This window comes from Leptonotus elevatus, chromosome 16 (assembly GCF_054856555.1).
Source record: "Leptonotus elevatus isolate MCC_2025b chromosome 16, RoL_Lele_1.0, whole genome shotgun sequence".
Taxonomy (NCBI): domain Eukaryota; kingdom Metazoa; phylum Chordata; class Actinopteri; order Syngnathiformes; family Syngnathidae; genus Leptonotus; species Leptonotus elevatus.
In genome coordinates this window covers 3,373,755-3,396,017 of record NC_141254.1, presented here as the reverse complement: position 1 = coordinate 3,396,017, position 22,263 = coordinate 3,373,755, and the positions used below count along the sequence as shown (strand labels likewise).

General features: G+C 38.4%; 1 protein-coding gene across 3 annotated transcripts in view; it reads right to left on the bottom strand.

The window, feature by feature from the left end:
• Positions 1–1,849: 1,849 nt before the first annotated feature.
• Positions 1,850–22,263, bottom strand: part of robo3 (roundabout, axon guidance receptor, homolog 3 (Drosophila)) — a 121,543-nt gene continuing 101,129 nt past the window's right edge. For 2 of the 3 annotated variants that reach the window (XM_086098644.1, XM_086098646.1), the window contains exons 23-27: positions 18,892–19,061; positions 18,599–18,706; positions 16,489–16,656; positions 11,095–11,246; positions 1,850–2,659 (exon numbers count right to left, since the gene is read on the bottom strand). In XM_086098644.1, the coding sequence (XP_085954770.1) occupies positions 2,648–2,659; positions 11,095–11,246; positions 16,489–16,656; positions 18,599–18,706; positions 18,892–19,061 (610 nt within the window). In that variant the 3' untranslated portion in view covers positions 1,850–2,647. The remainder of the gene's footprint in view (positions 2,660–11,094; positions 11,247–16,488; positions 16,657–18,598; positions 18,707–18,891; positions 19,062–22,263) is intronic. The other variant, XM_086098645.1, reaches the window with a different exon arrangement.

Sequence of the window (22,263 nt, the reverse complement as noted above, 5' to 3'; positions counted from 1 at the left end):
TTTGTCTGCACTAAAACAGGTCAATTATTTTATATTACTTTAAAAGAAATGGGGGGGGGGGGCTTTGCTTTTGTGAACGGAGGCATCTCTCACCCCATCCTAGGTTGACTAAGCGCATATTTCCAAGAGTGAAATGCTAAGGGAAGGGAGAGAAAAAAAAACTGAGGGTGACTGGTCTATAATTGTTACAGCGTCCTTGATTGGCAATTAAATATAATTTCGAGGTGGCGTCGTGTTGATGTTGGAAGTTCGCGTGAGGACGAGTCAAGCTGGCCGCCATGCCGGGACGGAGATAAGATGCCGTCATCAACATGCGCTATTCGGTGACGTCATCAACATCGACACGGTAGAGTCAAAATTCGGCAAAATGTATACCTTATATTGAATATACCGTTTATAGCGTCCAGCCCTAGTCACAAATTTGCAAGTTTTTTCTCTTAATTTTACCCCCCCTCTGAAAAAAAAAAAAAAATTATATATATTTATATATATATATATATATATATTTATATATACATACACACAAGGCCCTCATACGCCGTCGTACACTGTAAACTATGTAACCACACCATAAAAATCTATTTTGAAAAAAAATATTCTAGGCTGTGTCTTGTTACAGTTTGATTCGAATCATAACAGAAGCTATTTGTAATGCAGCATCTTTTCATGCTCTTGACAGCAAAAGCACACTACGCGCACAACAGCAGCTTGTGTAGTTTGGTAGGTTAGCTTATAAGACATGGCCATCATCTGGAGAGCACCAGAGACAAATGCATTCTTTGTCTGAGGCTGGACAGCAGGAGGGAGGGGGTTGTTGTGGACTTTCAGATGAGCAGCCTTGGTAATTTCATGCTCCTCGGCGCATGCAGCACCCGGGCGCTTGGGGAGGTGAGATCGAGACATTGGGAGAAAAAGATCAAAGAAAACTTTAGGCACTTCTTATTGTTATTTGTTAAGGTCTGTCTCGGCTGTGTGTCAGAAGGAGTTGACAGCTTACAGAAGAGTACAGGCTCAGGGTATTTGATGTTTGGTTGAAGAATTTTTGTGCTAACACATAAGTGGCAACAGATCCAGATCTCAGCCTTCATTTCATGGATTATTTTCAGTGACATACATGACCTGACTCAGTAGTGCCGATGTTGCTCATTGCCAAATCCAATGCAATATCTCCAGGCCATAACCTGTGGCAACACCGGCTAATAGTTATTTCATTCCTTACTTGTGCCATCTTGTCATTTATCACTCAAACCAAAATGATGCTTGCTTTATTTGTATTTTTTTTTATTGAGTAAATGTTTCAAGCCATTATTAAACTGAAAAATTGTCCAAACCCTCCGATTTCAGCCTCTCAGCAATGATTATTTTCTGATCGCTGTTGTCCTTCATGACAGCAAACTGGTGATCTTTTAATTTGGAAAACAATGACAGAACCAGTAAAAGTTTCAGTTTCCAAAAGGTTAAAAAGTGAGGACATCAATCGCTCTTGTGTGGTGATGCTAAATTGTTGTTTAGATTTTTTTTAAATCAATAACAATACCAAATAAACACCAATAGTCGTTTAATAAACAAGAGTCAGGAAAATATTCAATCATTCAAAATAATTTTTGTTTGATTATTCTAAAAATATTGAACAGTGACAGCTCTAATATAAACCAATAAAGAGCTGACAAGTGATCTTTGTATGCAGAAGGCTTGGGCTTTTTCAGGGTACAATGAGTAGAATGAGACATCAAATTATACTCTGGCTGATTAAATCGAATTCTGCCTCTTTGGAATTGCAATTCTGAGCTCAGTTCACTTTACTGCACACACGTCTCCAAATTTTTTCCGCAAAGAAAAGCAATAAACATACAACAGCAAATGCATTTTATTGTACATTTACAAAACAAAAAGTACAAAAAGTCAGTCAACAGACATTGTTGATTTTGGAATATATATATATGTATATATATATATATGTCTGTGTGTGTGAGTGTGTGTGTGTGCATGTGCGTGTGTGTGTGCGATCCTACAACTGCAGCAAACCGTCCCTTAGACAACATGAGGATCTGGAGGGCGGGATTACAATCAAACCTTTCTGCTGGCACACTCGACCATTCTGCTGCACAGAAACTAACGATCACTGAGACATTCTATTGGACTGCATTGGGGACGGTATGCCAATCAGACCACAGCATTCTTCCACAAGCAAGAACCGACACATTTCCTTTGTGCTTGATATTTTTAGTTGTTTGGCCATCACAACAAGAGTGCAACAGTAGTTAATGTGTTTCCAAAAACGTATACTGTACATTTTTACCAAAAAGTTTGGCACATTCAGAGAAGATGGGCTTTTCCTTTTGTAACAGACTTTTTTTTTTTAATCACGATTTTCTTAGTACTCATAAATACAATATATGTCTCTTTCCCTGTATCCAAAGCTAACAACAGAACAATAAAGACACAGGTATTTACAAATCAAAGGGCATGGGGTGAACTGGATAGCTCATAAATAATCAATAAAACAAACCACAAAAACAATGAAGAGTCTGTTTTTGTTCTTCTACAACAATTACATGAATCGTATTAGATCACAGTGTCCACAGTTGAAAGATGGTGAACAATGGAGGCATCAGAGGTCAACTTCTTCTTCTCTTCACACATGGCCTTATCTAGTTTCCTGAAAGAAAAAAATCAATATGAGGAACTTTCACTAGTACATCACAATATTTCGTTTCCACATTTCTGATTTGTAATACATGATTGTCTGGAAATGGCCAATTTCAGAGTTAGTATCTTCAGTTATCAGGCTCATCTCCTGTGGAAATAACTTGTCCAACTAGACTAAGTGCAATTTCTGCAGAAATTGCGTGGAAATACTGAAAGCGGAATGCTAAGCTGAATTCTTATGAAGTAAATTGAAAGATAAATTATGTGAAAATTACAAAGTATTAATTGCATAAATAATAAAAAGAAGATGAATAAAAAGAACACTTGAACTGCAATCTGTCTAAGGTGGGACTCGAACCATCGGCTCCTGTTTACCAGTCAAAGCTCCACTGCACTAGCTGAAGAGTTGTCTGTGCCATTGCTGCCGTAGAAAAATCTGTGACATTGTATATATTTGTAGTGAATACGTCAGTATATACTGAAAGATGATGATAGAGAGCTGAGCTGATGAGCTGGCAGCCCGTCTCTCTGGCCTAACATCAGTGACCTCTGACCTCACTCATGTTGCTCAGGATGAGACAGCGTCTCTGACGCACTCAAACGTGGTAATTCTTAGCAGAATAGTAGCAGTTATTAAAGCAGCAATAGGAGATCTGCCATTTTGTCACATTTTCTCTTTGTTGGTGCAGTGATCACACTTGCAAATCAGTGACTTAATTTAACTCATTTGCTCTCCAAAACGTATAAAAACTTTCTATTTTGAATATTGCCATGGTCCCAAAAACGTATTTATTAGTGGTGCAACGGATCATTATTGATCTGTGGTCGGTTCGGAGCAGGCCCCATGGTTCGGATCGGCCACGAACCGCAGATTGGTTGGTGCTGGATGGGGGGGGGGGGGGGGGGGCAGGTAGTGCGCATTCACAATGGCCTCCATTCAGAAATGTCAAAGAAGCTGAAACATACTCAATGTAACACGCTAAGCCTAACTTGAAAATAAAGTTGACCAAATACAGTAATTCATTGACAGCAAGTAATGGCCCACGTCGTGGCGTGATGGCTAGCTCAAGGGTTAAAGCAAAAACATTTCAATTGACTGACATTTTTTAATGTTTAAATTTACTGCGGTCAATTAATAAAAAAATTGCAGGGCAGTAGGAGGCACACTGATTCTTTTTAAATAATAATATTTAGGCATTAATCAGGGATGAAAAATGTGACAAGTATACGACTGCTCTAGGAGGGTAATTGGGAATGCAATTTTTTTTAAAATACTTAATACATACCTAAAAACATTAATTCGATGCATTCTGAGAGATAAAAATCAAGCTGACTTAAAAGACAGTATCAATGTATAATAAAATATCTATCTATACATGGTCATGTTATGCTATATATGCAGGGTTGGGAGGGTTACTTTTAAATTGTATTCTTCTGATACAGTTTTTCGTTACTTGTAAAAAAATTTTTTTAGTTATTAACGTAATCCAATCACCATACTATTAAAATAATGTAACTTAGACAGTAACAGTGGACCCCAACTATTTGCAGGGGTAGAGACCGGCCAGGACCGCGAATAAGGAAAATCCATGTGTAATTGACACCTATTTAAATGCATGCATAGATAGATGGATGGATGGATGGATGGATGGGAGCGGATGGGTGGTGAGCACCTCAGATACATAGATTATTTATTCAGCCCATGAGGAAAGTAGATTTGCTTTCTCCATAACAGTTGTTGCCATCATAACGTGTGAAACAGGGAAAAAGCGGACAAATAACGCTTATGAAGGCAACATTTACAGATTCACACCCAAATAACCTTGCCTCCATCTCTCACAAAGACGCAAGCGCGCGCGCACACACACGCGCCGTAATTATGACCTAATTACGCTACGACGATGTTGACGATGCGTTATATCAACTGCAAAACGAAATTTTATCCAAGTCGCTAGTTTTGACATTTTTATTGTTAATATGGTGTTTAAATAGTACATTGGTGCGTAATATGTAAAGAAGGTGGAACTCTGACTCACGTTAGCATGTAGCGGGTTAGCAACTAGCTCCTCCGTAGCAGGACGCCGCAGCACATTGACAGTTCAAACTTTTTCCTTTTCTTCAGTGAGTAAGTTCCAAACAGTGAATAGCGATTAAAACATACTCCAGAAGTCCCCATAAATAAGTAGCTAGCGACTAACTGTTAGCATTACCAACGAGTGTCTGGGTGATAGCTGTAAGTGAGTTTGACAGCTGGTACCCGATGACTTACTTTAATTCTTTTTCAATATTCAGGACCAAGGCTACTTTGTAATTCACTCTCCATAGTTAAAGGAAGGGAATAATGTGCCTTAAATTGCACGTTTGTTCGTAATTATATATATATAAAAAAATAGAACTTCTTCATTTATATAACAGTTTTGCCCAATAAAAAACAACAACATTCAACTCAAAATGTCAAACATAGCCGTTTAGATTTTAGGAACACAACTTTAAGCCATTAATACTTTGTTATTTTACACATGGACCATGTATAAAATAAGAATGTTTCTTCCTCATATTGCACTTAACTAAACCGTTATATTAGAAATTTTGTAGGAAAAGTAAAATATTTGATGGGAAAAAGTGTTTTACAAAATATATATATATATTTTTTGCTGATCCGAAAAACTATCCGATCCGTGGCTCTAATCCGCGATCGTGACTTTTGTGATCTGTTGCGCCACTAGTATTTATACTTTTTTTTTTAAATGTTTTTTTTTATGCTAGAGCATACAGAAGGCTTTGATACAGCTTCTGACACGAAGTGGTGGCTTAAAGCAATGGTAGTTATTACAAAAAAGGCCATCAGGTGGTAGAAGAGTATAAGAGATCAGCCAGGGCCATGTTGCAACAAGCTCTTTTTGCTAGTGTTTTAACAGGTTTGTGAATAATGATGAAACTTAGCTATATTCTAATGCCAATTGTTAAAAAACGGAAACAGATACAATTATTATTTTTTTCCTGAGGAAAGAAGAGACTCTAATCTTTCTTTTGGTAGGTTTGTGTTTTTAAAGCAATAGAACACAATATTCTGTGGGCCTTGCAATCTCAGTCAAAATCCAGTCAAACAGCCGGGAGCGAAGGGGGTTGCTTCGGTTAAAATGGCTACGAGTAAAGTTAAGGAGCAACTTTCCAACTGTGGACCGTTTTTTCCCCTTCTTAATCCCAAGGAAGGGTTTTATAAAACAATAAAATATGACAATATAATAAATGAATATTTATTTTTATTTTAGAATCAAAAGTTTTTATTTCTTATATTCACGCAGTGTGTAGCAGCAGACACTATTTTCTTGTCAAGAAGCAAAGCTAAACAGATTTTTTAAAAGGCTCTGCTGTAATGTAGAGTAATTGTGAGAACATTTATTGTGCAGACCTCAAAAGTCAAAGTCAAAACAAGCAAATCACATTACTGATAAATTCTAAATAATTCATTCATTGAACTAGGCTTTACACAATCAGGATTTTTCGACTGATCAGCAATTGAGTTTGATACAAAAAGATAAACAATCACTGATTCCAATCAAGAGAAGGCATAATGTATTTAATTAAAAAAACTTTTGCATTTACTCTACAGTTGCCCGGCCCGCGAATAATGAAAACCCATGTAAAATTGACGGCAATTGAAATAAATGCAAAATACAAAAATAAAATAACCTCCCCAAAATTCTCGAAAAAACACTGATAGACATTAAATATTAAGGATGTAACAATATCCAAACATCACAAAACGATATTATCACGATATGAAGGTCACGATATGATAATTATAACGATATTATGGGGAGGTTGGCGATACAAAAAAAGGTCACAATGTGGTAACAAAAATGACCTCATACTAAAAAACACACACACAATATTGTGCATTTGTACATTACAGCAATTAAAAATATTAAAAAATTATAAATATATATATAGAATATATAAATATAATATATATATTGAGGCACTAACTTGCTAATGCACGCACACATTGAGTTCCTCTACATATTGACTCGCTTCACAAGCACATTACGTTCCCCTTCATCTGACCTTTAGCGTGGATTTTAAACATAGAACAGCCAAAAAATGCCTTGTGAAAAATAAACTGCACTAAAAAACTAGCCACCAGAGGATGCTAGAACTACACAAATGGAAATCAAACCGACTTTTTTTTAACAGATGTACTGCTTTTAATGTCATGACATGAAGACAACGATATATTGTGGCAGTTATCGTTACATCCCTATTAAATATTACATGTAAAACAAGCCCTAGTGATGTTTTTTTTTTAACAGTCTCAGTGGTTCTTCTTCTTCTACTTTCTTTTGATGGTTGTGTCAACATTTGATTTTCACTTTTGCTATTCAATGTGTATTAATGATGCTCAAAATACAAACTATGACCTGCAAACTGCCATGCGAAACCGCTTATTTCAAGCCTTGATCGTTGCTGCATTTAATGAATTAGCCTCCGAGTCAAAGTGCAAAAGATAGAAGTCCATAACCCATCAGGAAGAAGGTGGTAACCTAAGCCAGACTTCCTGTGAAAACACCCCAAACGTTATTGCCCACAATGAAGGTCGCGCTTTCATGTCAGCGCTTTCATGCCAGCAAGGCATAAAGAGACGACCAGTAAGGATCTGTGTTCCTGACTGCTCCACAGGGGATTGGCCAGAGCAACAGCAGACATATAAGGGATCCCTTTAAGCTGTTTTGCTCCTTTCCCATACCAGATGTGTGTTGAGTGACTGACCTGTGACAGGACTTTTTTTTCTTCCTACATACACAAGCAGCTTTATGGCGATACTTTAAGCGACAGCATAAAACTTAACAGCTCTAAAGATCATCAAAACTACTGCACTTCCTCTTCCTCATACAAAGACGTGCATTTATTTGGTGTTAATTTTCAGTGTTCAGTGTTTCAGCTGTTGAACAAAAAAACAGGAGAAATGAAACAGATGGTACTATGCTTATGTCAAAGTTTTTTCTTTTTAATGAATGAAAGCAATATTTTTGTTTCTGTTGTATTTTGTTGTATCAACAACACAAAATAAGACCTGGGGTTCATTTCACAAAGCAGGTTCAACAAACTTTGAGACTAACCCTGAACTGAGGTGACCTACCCATAGATAGGAAACTCTGCGTATTCGGTTCCAGGACAGCCGATTTGAGTTAGATTGATCAACACAGACTTTCGTGTTACCACCACACTAAAAAGACCGCATCAATAGAGCCCTGATTTACCGAGTCACCATGGCAACGGGGAAGCAGAGGGCGGCACCGCCCTTGAATTAAGTCAATCAAAAATGAATCCAAAGGGAATATATTAGGTTTAATGAACTCATAATTAACTATTTCACTCCCAGCCATTTTCACTGAAGCAACCCCCTTCGCTCCCGGCTGTTTTACTGGATTTTGACTGATTTTGCAAGAAATATTGTCTTCTATCGCTATAAAAACATGGAACCTAGCAAAAGAAAGATTAGAGTCTCTTCTTTCATCAGGAAAAAAAGTATATTTCTATCTGTTTCCATTTTCAGCAATTCACATTAGAATATAGCTAAGTTTCATCATTATTTACAAACCTGTATAGAACTGTGGGTAAATGAGCTTTTTTCTAACATGGCCCTGATTGATCTCTTATACTCTGCTGCCACCTGCTGGCCGTTTTTTTAAATAACTACCATTGCTTTAAGAACCTCGTCAGGTCAGAAGCTGCATCAAAGCCTTCTGTATGCTCTAGCATAAAACAAAAAAACAAAAACACTAACAACATTTAAAATAGAATGTATTTATACATTTTTGGGAGCAAATGAGTTAATTAAACTTAATATATTCACTTTGGATTAATTTAATTCAATCGTGTGTTTCCAGCAATTTTATTAAGTCGGTCAACAATTCAATTTGTTAATCTAAAATTAATACAAAGTCAATATATTAAGTTTGATAAACTCATAATTCATTACACTTAATGTATTCACTTAAATTAATTTAATACAATTGTGTGTTAGCAATTGAAGCAATTTTATAAAATTGGTCAACAATTCTCTTTTTAGCGTGCACCTTCATCACCAGGGTCATTTGTCAAAAGGACATGCCATGTTCGTGAAAAAAGTGGACTTTTAATATAAGATTTTTTTTTATTATTATTATTTTTTTTTTTTAAAGGTCTCATATTATTAAACTTTTCAACATACTAAAATAGTTCTCAAATTTGTAAAAGACATGTCTGTGACATGCATTTGTCAAAATTGACTTTGGATCTAATATTTTTGCTGTCCCTAAATCAGCCAAAAAACCCTCTGTTCAAAACAGCCTGTTTTAGGGGTGTGTCACTTTTATGTAAATAGCTGCACCAGGCCACGCCTATGCCATACCTTTCTCTCTCGAAGGGGCAGTGATTTCGGTCATGGTAGCCGTGTGCTAATGTTGTGAATGGAAACGACTGGCCGTCGGAGCAGAAGAAAAGAAAAGTACAGACATGTCTTTTACACATTTGAGAACTATTTTAATATGTGGAAAAGTGGCATAACGTTTTACCATAAGAAAAAGTAGCATAACGTTACTACAGAGACTATGTTGTAGCGTTAGTTTGTGATTGTTTACGCAATGTTTATTTTGCCGTAACCAGCAAATCTCCCGCGAACGTTATTTTGCCGTGAATGTCTCCAATTTGCCATGAATGCTTGTAGACATTTACAAGCGGTTATGAATAACACAAATGTGCACATTAAGGCCACTGCGCGGTCGCAACGTGCAAGACGTCTCGTCGAGACCACTTAGCGGCCGGTTAGCATCATAAAGTCATGTCAACTAGGTGGTGAGTTGCCAGTCACGGCAAATTAACCACCGTAGATTGTATCTTGACAAAACAATATGCAACTGCTTCATATTATCCAACCATCGTCTGCTTTATCATATCTGACCTCTTGTAACCAAACAACCTCCACACGACAAATGTAGCTCCCACTTTAGGCACTAAAAATACTTCAGTAATATGGTCGAAGGTGCACATCTCTTATTAGAAAGGATAGGAAGAAAGGCTAAATAAAAAAATTTAAACTTACATCTTTCCCGTTTGCAGTCATGTCTCACTGTTGGGACCGATCCATTATGTTTAAACGTGTTGCAAATCCAGCTCTGAGCAGGCTTTCACTAACAAAACTGTACTTTGAGAAATGATGTCAGTGCACGTCCTTCAAAAATAAAATTAATCAACTGTCTTCTCAAAGACTTGGGACGAAGGAAGCAACCACTTTTTCCTGACTATTGTTTCCCCTCTCCACGGAGCATTTGCGAGCAGGGAGAGAAAAAGAAAGGCGCTGCTAGCTTCTCAAATTTCAGTGGGCGTGACAAACCTTTACCAGAGGTGGTGCCACTAACCTGAGGGGGCTGGGTCGAGTGCACTTCCTTGTCTTTTTGACGTCACTAAGTCACGGAAGTTTAATCTGCCCGTTTGAAGCACGCATTTTAGAAAAGAGGAGAAAGCTAAAGAAGTCGTGGACAGGACTTTTTTCATACCTGGTTGGATTGTAGACAGGTCGGGGATGCATATTATTGATAGAAAACCCCACTAAAGTGCATTTTCATACTATGGGACCTTTAAATAAGAGACGGCAGAACTGTTGCACCAAAACTCGCCATCTGATTGAACGAATGAGGAAATCAAATGTCGTGTGTGGCTGAAAGGAGGCTGAGACAGAGAGAAACTGGAGGTTCATTGTGATAAACCTGCTACCGGTCAGGTTAGGTTAATGGACTCTGTTTAAGTTTAAGTTACCTCTTTTTATGAAACAGACTAGAGTTACCTCTTATTCTCTGGTTTCAGTTACCTCCCTTTCTGAAACAGAAAACGCAGAGTTTCCCGCATTTCAGGGTGAACAGACTCAGGGTTCTCACTAAACCTGCTTTGTGAAATGGACCCATGATAACATTCCAAAGAGTTGACATTGTTTGTTCAATACAAGATCCAGATTACTTACTGTTTGTGATTCAGACTGCCAGGCTTGACGAACTACTGTACTCCACACGTATACATTGAGTGCAGTCTGACAAACACTGAATCCGAAAGTGCTTCCCATTCAGTGGGCACAGCTTGCTATGCTATAAAAGACATTGGCTTTTGGGGGGAGAACCTGAAGGGGGTGCATTTAAAAGGAGCACTCCCACTGTGAAACCTTCTCTCTGGAGTGGACAAATGCAATATTGTTTCGTACTGTGCAGCTTCACGATTAAATTAGATATGATGTATTGTACACGGGCGAGAGCATGTTCAAAATGTGTGCGTGAAAATTAGTGGGTGTCACAAGTGGTCTTGTTCCAAGTAAAATATGATGTGCGTCTTATGCAGCATAAACCTATGATTTTTTTCTGGTGCTCATAATGACCTGTATGTTTCAATTATTAAAGAGACATGATTGTATCCTACCTCACTGCTCTTCCTGGCCGCGTTGATCCCCCGGGAGCCCGTTGAGCCCCGGGATGAGGAGCTTCCTGTGGTCGAGCAGTTACTGGACATCGGCTTTCTGGATAGGTAACCGACTTTACCGCCGTACAGCATCACCTCCTCGCCATGTGCAACTATAAAATACAGTGACGAATGTTTTTTTAAGGTATGATCGATACCACTTTTTTTTTTGACTGATCACAGTACGAGTACTGAGTTGTAACCAATATTGATACCAAGTGCAGATACCACTGTACCTTTGAAACAGAAAACTGCCCAAAAAAGAAAACAATGACAGAAGACCTATATATCTGAATATAGCATTTTTCCTTAACTCATTCACTCCCAGCCATTTTGACTGAAGCAACTTCCATCACCAGCTGTTTGACTGGATTTTGACTGATTTTGCAGGGCCCACAGAATATTCTGTTCTATTGCTATAAAAACATCGAACCTACTAAAAGAAAGATTAGAGTCACTTCTTTCATCAGGAAAAAAGTATATTATTATACAATTAGCTAAGTTTCATTATTATTCACCAAACTGTTGAAAACACTTGGGAAAAGAGCTTGTTGCAACATGGCCCTGTCTGATCTCTTATACTCTGTAGCCATCTGCTGGCCGTTTTTTGTAATAACTACCATTTCTTTAAGCCACCTCTTCATGTCAAAAGCTGCATCAAAGACTTATGTATGTTAAAAAAACCCCATTTAAATACATTTTTGGGAGTGAAGGACAAAGTGTTAAACGTTTACGTTTACACGTTTTTGGGTTTGAATGAGTTTTAAAATAGCATGGATTTTATTTTTATGGCGATGATGTGGTTAGACCTTTGTTAAATTAGGCTAATATATCTGCTGCACCTTCAAATAGGCCATTTTATTACATAAACTTTCAGTTGGATTTGAATTGTCATGTTTTCCTTGTGTTCTTGTCATCCCAGCCCGTTGTGCCGTCCAATCAGCTCCCTCAGCCACATGTGTATTGTCCAGGTGTCTCTCGCTGTCTCGTCAGTTGTTGTGTTTTGAGTTCCCTGCTTTCTTTCAATCCTTTCCGGTTCCTCGTCCATTTCATATCATTGTCTCATATCATTGCTATGTGCGTCTCAGCCCAAGTACTGTTTGATTCTTGTTGTTTTGGACTTCTGTTTATTTAGTACTTTCGTTTACTCAAGTAGAGTATCTTGTATGCCTTCTTATTTTTGTTAAATTACTTTTTTTGAGCACCCTGCGCTTGGGACCACATCAACACTAAACCTGGGGGAAAAAAACTATCAATAAGTAAGGTATTGTCGTGCAGTTACTTTTTTTAACATTTGACTGTTCAAGTCCAGTCAAAGTGATGATGTAATTCTCGCATGAGTGCGCGCAAACCGCCAGTCTGTCAACAAAAATGGCGGATAGCCATGTCGTAGTCGTTTTGCGCAACCTCCTTACTTGTTTATGCTTTTACAGCAAAATGTTTTGCGTGACATTGTACTTGAATCACCCACCATTGTCACTTCTCCTGTGTTCGTCTCACTGATCTGTATATATTATTTGACAGCTCGCCCTAGCAAGGGCGGCCATCTTACTCCTCCCATCTCGCGAGCAGACTGCTGTATAAACTACTTTGAAGACCCCCTTTTTCTTTATCGCTTAGTTCCTTAGACACCAGTATTAGATTTGGCAGCTTCATCTTTTGTTGAATTACAGTTTAAAAAAAAATACAAGTTTCCTCCTGTAAACATCATTAAGCATATAATTTATACATGTATTTAAGGCAAGTTGTAAAATGCCTGAAGTCCTCTTGTTTATGTTTAACAAATTTAAAACATCATAAATCATGCTGTTTCTACTAAGTACCATCTCAAATGTTCTCCAATCTCGATACTGTAAATGTATTGGATCGTATGCCGAGAAACGTTTCTTGGGAGGACCTCACGGCTTCAAAAGTCTTGGCCTATCGGCTATCCAGTACTGTTATTCAGATCAGTGGTTAGTCTTCTTCGCTGATTCTTCTTCTACACTTTCCGTTAACTCCCTGTAACTGCACTACAGCGCCACTCCAGACTTGGCATAAACATTACAGCCGTTAAACGTTCTCAGCGTCTTCTTTTGGACACGCGCATGTCTTGAAACGTTTCTGTCTCTACAAGATGTGTTTGCTTCCGTGTGAACAGGGCCTTAGTGAGTTCTCAAAAGCTAATCCGAGTAAGAGTCAGCCGACCAAATTAATGCCAAATCAATACAACACCAAGCCCACTCCCCCACCACAAAAACAAAACAAAACACCTGTTTTGAGTTTTCTGTTGTAAATTGTGTTGTATGATGTGAATCAACCATGCCTCACACAAGGGACACACACATAAGTGTGTCAGAAAAATTCCAGGACTGGTCTCAAGAGGTGTGAGTTCAATTTGTCCCGCGACCATACTTGTAACTCAAAGCACTCTGTAATTATGATTCACTATTAAAATGAATGTAATACAGACAGACAAAGAAGAGTTTCACAACTGACTGAGTAAGCAGCAGTAATATTAATGTTTCGCAAAGAATAAAGACTACGTGTTGCTCCACTGTTTGTATCCCATTCTTAATCCATTAAGGCCTAAAGCGCCTGGCAAAACACGTCTCTAAAAACTATGGGTGACTTTTGATTCACCCCCAAAACCTGAAGTTTTCCTGGAAATTCAACAATATTAAAAATAATTGATATCTCAGCTCCTGAAGCAGATAGAAACATAATTCCCAAAACATTTTGGAGCTTACACCTGTGGCGTTCACAAAAACATAAGTTTACTATCATAAATAAATCAACAAATAAATGTCCCATCTGCGGGTATATTTACCTTCAACACTGGAGCGCACTTGTAATAACCTCGGGGAATCAGTGGTAATTATTTGTCGTTCATTCCTTTACAAAGCCATTGAAATTTTCAGCATCCTAATTGTCTACAAACACATTTGTTAATATGCCACTGTTGACTGGTTGCACTGGTTCAAATTCGTCAAGTGGTCATCGTCAATCATAACTCCCACGAATCTGCGTAAGCCATAAATGCTCGAATAAAATTCCAAGACATGCTATGAGGCCCACCTCACCCTCGTGAGTATATTCTGATGCATTTCATCGGCTTAAGAATTGGTCCAAACAAAACAACTTATTCGCACTCCCGAATTTAAAGGGAGAAGAGCGCTGGAGCGCTCTCGGCTTTAACAGTACAACTTCGCGCGCTCCTGGCCTTAATGGGTTAAAGCAGGGGTAGGCAAGTTCGGTCCTAGAGAGTCGAAGTCCTGCATGTTTTTGATATCTCCCTGCTCGAACACAGCTGAGAGGTTCCTGCAAAACGTAATTATGAGCTGATGATTTGAAACACCTGGGTTGGAGGCAGGAGACACCGAAAACATGCAGGACTGCAGCTCTCTAGGACCGAACTTGCCTATCCCTGGTTTAAAGGATTCTAACACCACAGCACCAATGCTATTCGTTCGGCCTTTTGTGGTGCTTTTTTTGCATCGTTGGTTTGCATTAAGCTAAATGGAATTTATTTAGGCAAAGCTATGTGGTCATTTAAAAAATTATGTGTGTGTATGTATGTATGTATGTATATATATATATATATATATATATATATATATATATATATATATATATATATATATATATTACTACTTAATTGGCAGTTGCAACTACAGAAAACGTTTGGTTTGGTTTAATGCTGCCAAAGGAGGCTCAATCATTTATAAAATTCAAAGGTTCAGTCTTTTTCCACCCAGCAATGTGATGTTTACATGTCGTACTTAGTAAAATAGAAGCAGCATCAAAACAAATGTCTCTTTTATCATAACAATGAGACAGATTTGATATGACACACTGAAATACCCTGATGCAGCACAAACACTAAGCCTGAGACATTGAATCTTATGTTTGTACCCAGCACAAGTCTAGCGCAAAGCACAGATTGCTACAATGATTCAGAGGCTTCAGTGCATACTGATGTCATGTTTACGAGTGAAATACAATGACATCCACCACACATATCAGCGGAGCATTACACCACCTGCGCCACAATTTAGACCTGGTTTTACCTGGTCTAGGGCTGCTCGATTATGAAGAAAATATTAATGCCGATTATTTTGGTAATGATTGAAATCACGATTAGGACGATCATTTGTTGTTATGGTACAAAACAAGAAAATGTTTAAACACTATAATTATGCAAGTTATGCTAATTATGCTTTTGGAAAAAACAAGATTTATTAAATTAGTTATTTTAAAATACTTAAAAAAGCTAAAAAATATGCATTTTAACAACTCAAAAATAAGTACAGTAGTAATAATCTTTTATTTTTGTTTAAGATTATGCCAATTTTGTAATTGTGGAGTGTAATAATTGAAATTGTATTGAATTTCAATTGCACAGCACTAACCTGGTCTAAAGTCTAGTCCACTTTGTGTCACCAAATTATCAGGTGTGCCCGGTGTGTTTGCTCCCAAAAACGTATAAATATGTTCTATTTGACATGTTTAGGTGTCCTAATGACGTATTTATACGTTGTTGTTTTTTGGAGCAAACACCCCTAGCACACCGTATTTATACGTTTATTTATTTATGTTTTTTTCATGTTAGAGCATACATAAGGCTTTGATGTAGCCTCTAAACTGCAGAGAACGGTTGAAGCAATGGTAGTTATTACAAAAACGGCAAGCAGGTGGCAGCAGAGTATAAGAGATCAACCAGGACCATGTTGCAAACAAGTTAAAGTTAAAGCACCACTGATTGTCACACTCACCTAAGTGGGCTGAAATTCTTTCTCTGCATTTGACCCATCCCCTGAGGGAGCGGCGAGCAGCAGCAGGAGCTGTGCTCGGGAATCATTTGGTGATCTAACCCCCCAACAATTCCAATCCTTAATGATGAGTGTCAAGCAGGGAGGTAAATGGGTCCCATTTTTATAGTCTTTGGTATGACCCGGCCGGGGATTGAACCCACAACCTCCCAGTCTCAGGGCATACACTCTACCACTGAGCTGTTCCCCCCACAGTTTAAAACTGATTTGCGAATAATGATGAAACTTAGCTATATTCTAATGCTAATTGCTGCAAAACGGAAACAGATAGAAACATACTTTTTTTTTTCCTGATGAAAGAAGAGACTCTAATCTTTAGCAATAGAACACAATATTCTGTGAGCCTTGCAAAATCAGTCAAAATCCAGTAAAACAGCCGGGAGTGAAGGGGACTGCTTTAGTGAAAATGGTTGGGAGTAAATGAGTTTATAGAAAACACCCTAGGAACGCCTGGTGAGGTGTAGCCTGGTCTAACAAATTTCCAAACACGGTGAACTAGACTTGCTCCAGTTTTTACGGCGATCTCACGGGCACATTCTCTTACTTTCAGCGTGTCTTTGTCTTGAGCCTTTGCGTTGGTGGCTGCCGCAACTGTATTCACTCCTTTCCAGAGAGGATAAAGAGCCATTAGCCATTTTACTGGCCTCCATGCACTTCTGGGACCCCTGCAACTTGTCCTCCTCTGGCGGTGGTTCTGGAGGTGGAGGCAGGTCTGAAGAGAAAATTACGGATAGAAGTTATAGACTTGGAAAAAATGAGGCAATTATTATGATAAGGTTTGTGTTGGTTTTGTGCTGCAATTTTGCTGTCGATTTAATTTTCCTACCCTGGAGCCTACAGTAATTAAAGTCTTCATCGTGAAAAAACAGGGACACTTAAATTAATTGATGCTATCTGATTTATAACCAAATTGTGTCCTACCACTTTCAAGGTAACTGGAACTGACAAAACAATTTAAGATGAAAATTGCAACTTTTTACCAACCGTTTGCCTTGTAGCACCCAATAATGCAATAATTTACTGAAAATGTAGTAACACCTGAAAATTTAATAAATAGTGCTGTTCAGCGATTAAGTTTAAAAAACCTCAAAAACGAATTACTCACACAATTTTCCATAGTTAATCACATTACTGTAATCACGTTTTTCTACTTCTGCTTCAATTTTTTTCTGCAAACTTTGTAACTGATATTTACTTTAAAATCTTTGAATTAATGTATAATCATCAAATAGAAAATATATTAAGAATCAAAGACTGTTCTAACAGCTTTCTTTGATCCTTGAATATAATACTTCTCCTGTAAAATACAACTGTTGAACAAAAACGATAAAAATAAACAGGCAATTTTATCCCCTCAGAAACAATTCTCAAAATTTAACAAGAGGTTTAGTTGTGACCACTAGATGTTGCTATATAATAGAATGCAGCCAAAGCGCAAGCTTTTCGAATCGCGCGCACTACGGTGGCTCAGAGAGACCAGACCGCACTTCGCAAGCCAACCACCTATTCTTATTCTACATGAGCGAACGAGTATCTTGGCAAGCGACAGCAACTTGGTAGCCGGTGTGAACACCGGTGAGCAACGCCGAAAGACCGAGCGAGCCGTATTTAGCCGGGCAGCTAATAAGAGCGGCTAGCGGGAGTTAGTGAGATCCATAGGCCGGGCTAACAAAAACGGTTAGCGGAAAAAGATAGTAAAAAAAAAAAAAGTAAAAGCTTGCGAGGCTTGCAGTGACGGCCACCTGCGGCCCCAGCTGTGGTAGGTAAGGAGTGGTCAACCCATTGGGTCCGACACTGTATTTCTCTGTATACTGAACCCTCGCAAGCACCACCAGGTATAACTACGTTTGCGAAATTGTCCTTTGGGTATCCGTAGCACCAAGATTGCAGTGAAACTTTTGTAATATTCAGTAATGAATGATTACTAGACCTACAATTATATAAAAAGTACGTTGATGTGATAGAACATATTTTTTTGCATATTATTGAAATCAATAGTGTTTTTTTTAATTGAATTCATTATTAGTTTACCACTAGATGGCACTGAATAATACACAATGTCCCTTTAAAGAATTTAAATTAATCTCCAGAGTTAATGTTTTAATTTTGACAGCCTTAGTGTACTTAACGCTACCAAAAATGTAATAAAACGCAATAATGTAATAATTTCATCAATCTTGTTATGAATCACTTTATTATACATTATTATATCATATCCCAGAAGTCTTTGTGGTAAAGCAGTTCTAACCGAGTGGGCAGAGCTTACTTGGATGAACTCTCTGCAGAGTTGGTTTGACACTAAATAAATCAACTGTCAAATAACTCCAACATTTGAATCAGACATTGAACACCAAATTTCTAACAATCCAATTTTTGCTGTGAATGTGTATACCAGTCTTACATTCTCAAAACACAAAATGTAGAAATTGTGACTGAAAACGAACATATACATTATATCATCTGTCAAGTTTTGTATGATCAGTTTTGAGTCTAAGTCTGGTGTCTTCCTTCCTGGTCTGTTTATTAAATGTTCTAGGTTGACTGAAACTGACAATCTACGATACTTATATTCATCTAGATATACCATATCTGTAGCTAAGAGCTTCTGAGCTTATTGCTTATTTGCGTTCCATCGATCAATATAAAAAGTTTACCTCCTTGTAGTTCTCGCTTGTATACTGAACCCTTGGAAGCCTTTTTTTTAACACAAACTTTCTGGTTCAGCGGAGAGCATGGATTGGCTGGGGATGAACAACTGTGCACTGAATTAGAAAAGGACAAAAATAAAGAAAAGTCACATCATGAGTAAAATGCAGTTTACCCTTCAAGAACTACATTTTGTTGATAGTTCCATTTTAAATTCTAGTTCAAGTTCTAAAATATGTTTGTCTGACTACATTAACGTTGCTACTTTGTGTGTACACCAGATGTCCACTTGTCACTTTACCAGGTGTAGTTGCATTGATGCTGTCTTCATTCTGCCGCTGGGTGTGACTTTGGCACTGCAGCGGGCTAACCTCCGATGAGCCGAGATGCTGTTGGCTCGAGACGCCGGACTGGGTGAGTGGGGCACTCGGTGCCTGGGGAACTGGCACGGAACCGCATGGTAACCTTCTGCTGTAAAAGGCAACACGTAACAAGACTGAGAAAATGAACAGAATCGGACAATAAAATGTGCTTTATCATGAGGTTGATATTTAGCAGAAGCTAATTATACAAATTGTAGTTTATGTGTTTCTCCCTAACATACTTCAATGTATTATGTATTATACATTAAGTTGAACATGTTTTTGATGTTTTTTACAAGAAGACCCAAAAAATATAATAAAAATAAAAGCTTTGTTATGGGAAGCTTATTTTGTTCACCTCATAGGGGCCAGTTCTTATAGTATGGCAAAAGATATGTGTCAACATTATTCACACAAATATATCCACGACTATCACATTTTTAGACCCACGAATATAATTGTGATTTACACGTCATGGCATTTATTATGTCTTGTCATGTTTCAGTTCTGTGGGGTTGGGTTTTTGTTTAATTTGGGGTGTTCTTGTTGTTCTTTGTTTGTGTGATCTGTGTTTTGTTATGTTGTCCGAGGCTGTGTCCGAATGTGCATCCTACTCCCTCCAGACCATTTTGTAGGGGTGTCTGAATGTCCAGGGAGCGAAAATGTAGGGCACTCAAAATGACCCACAATGCAATGAAAAGTAGTGAACATTGATGTTCACTCAAATGGGTTTGATATTTGACCATAATGCATTGCGAATATGACAAAAACATGGCGCGAGCAACAGCGCAAGCACGAGAGTCAAAGAGATGCATTACCGTCTCAAATGTTCTCCAATTTCGATACTTTAAATGTATAGGATCGTATGCCGAGAAACGTTTCTTGGGAGGAGCAATATGGCGGCTTCGCGGCTTCAAAAGTCTTGGCCTATCGCTATCCAGTCATATATTCAGATCAGTGGTCCTTCCCTTGTCTTGTCGAGCTTTATGTCGTCCACCTGTGTTTGCCTGCCCTTCTGTCAATCAATCAGTGCCCTCAACTACTTGTGTCTTGCCTATGTGTGTCTCGTCATGTCAATTAGTGTTGGTGTATTAAGGCCCCGTCTACACGACGGCGCTGTTTCGGAGCTTGAAACCGATCACTTTTGGAACCGGGCTCCAGAGTGGAAAGATTTCAAAATGTATGTTCCAATGTGGACACCATATGCGGGATACTCCTCCAGTTTGATGACGTATGCTCCAATTCTCGCATGACTGAGCGCGAACTGCCAGTCTGTCAACAATGGCGGATAGCAGTGTCGTAGTCGTTTTGCTTTTACAGCTAAATATTTTGCATGATGTTGTTGTATCGGAATCACCCGCCAGGATCGTATGCCGAGAAACGTTTCTTGGGAGGAGTAATATGGCGGCCTCGTGGCTTCAACCACATTGTCCACAGATAGCGCTTTGACAGGCTATCCAGTAATATATTCAGATCAGCTGATTCTTCTTTTACGCTTTCCGTTAACTCCCTGTGGCTGCGCTACAGCGCCACTCCAGACTTGAAATATACATTACAGCCGTTAAACGTCCTCCGCGTCTTCTTTTGGACACACACGCATGTCTTGAAACGTTTCTGTGTGTACAACATTTTTTTGAGGAACGAAGCTGGCTTTGCTTCCGTGTGAACAGGGCCTTAGTCTCCTGTCTTTTGTTCAGTCTTTGTCGGTCCATTGTTTGTTGCTATTGTCGCTAACCCTTGTCCTACTGTTGCTGTCTTGCCTGTTTCCTCACGTCTCACCCAGCTTGTTTTTTAGACTCTGTTGTTTTTGTTTTCTGCCAGTACCATGTTTGCCTACTTGTTTTCGTTTTATTAAAACCCGGTTTGGATTTTACCTCTGCCCTTGCCCTGCTTCCCTGCATCTGGGTCCTCAAGAACCACATCCGTAACAATGTCTTATCATTGGAACTACTGTATTCACTTCTGCTTGTGAATTGTTAAAGGTATATTTGTGGATCTGTGCATTTATTTTGAGACAAACGTCACACAGTTATCAAGATATTCACACAAATGTTTCTAACATTCCGCTAAGCCTGGTTCACACGGTAAGATTTTAAAATTGTTGGCCGACTTCCAAACTGTGGGAGACACCACACGTAAAGAGAAAAAATCATAGGAGTAACACTTTTGAACGAACCGAGTTTATTCATGAATTTGACGGGAAGTCTCGCAAAAACCTCTCGAGATTTAAACGGGACTTCCGAGTCAAAACAAAAACATGCAGGACCAGTCGCAATAATTCCTGGTTTGTTTTCAGCTGAAAAAGCGGCATAAAAAGAAAAGGCGTTGTTTAAAGGAGTGTAATGGGCTCTGGGTGGCTCTTTTTTGAGAGGTAGTATGAAGAAGAACGTCTTCGGGTCAAGACAACAAAAGCTCTGAACGCATTCAATCAGCAGCTTGTGCTTGAAGTGTTTCCATCTTTACTGCCTGACGTAGAGAACTCAGAGCCTGCTCTGGCACTCTTTTTTTTTGTGTGACTCTGAACAACCAGAGGACACTTTGGAAAAACGGCCTGCGTTTCTGAAAATACAGTGCATATTTCTCAGAGGTGGGCAATTTATTAAATTTTGCTGGTCTGTACCGGCAGAGGCAGAGGCCAAGGCACACACCCGAGTCAAATGATTGTTGACAAGCCCCGCTCAGCTATCGTTGATTGCAAGGAATTTGGTACGCTCAGTAGTTGACTTGTGGCTGTTGTGATGGTATGTCGTGTGATTTCTTTATTATTGTAAGTAACCCTTTCATACTAAGTACAGTACAGGCCAAACGTTTAGACACACCTCATTCAATGTGTCAATTGCTTTATTCTCATTACTATTTACATTGTAGATTCTCACTGAATGCATCAAAACTAAGAATGAACAACGTGGGGTTATGTACTTAACAAAAGAAAAGGTAAAATAACTGAAAACATGTTTTTTTTAATTCTAGTTTCTTCCAAATAGCCACCCTTTTCTCTGATTACTGCTTTGCACACTCTTGGCATTCTTACCTCTGGGAACTCCTTCAATACTTTTGGAAAATTATTTACAGGTGACTACTCTTGCTTATCGAGGGAATGGCAAGAGAGTGCAAAAAAAAAAAAAATATGAGCAAAGAGTGACTATTTTGAAGAAACTAGAATATAAAACGTTTTCAATTATTTCACCTTTTTTATTTTGTTCATTCATAGTTTTGATGCCTTTAGTGAGAATCTACAATGTAAATAGTGATGAAAATAAAGAAAATGCATTGCATGGGAAGGTGAGTCTAAACTTTTGGCCTGTACTGTA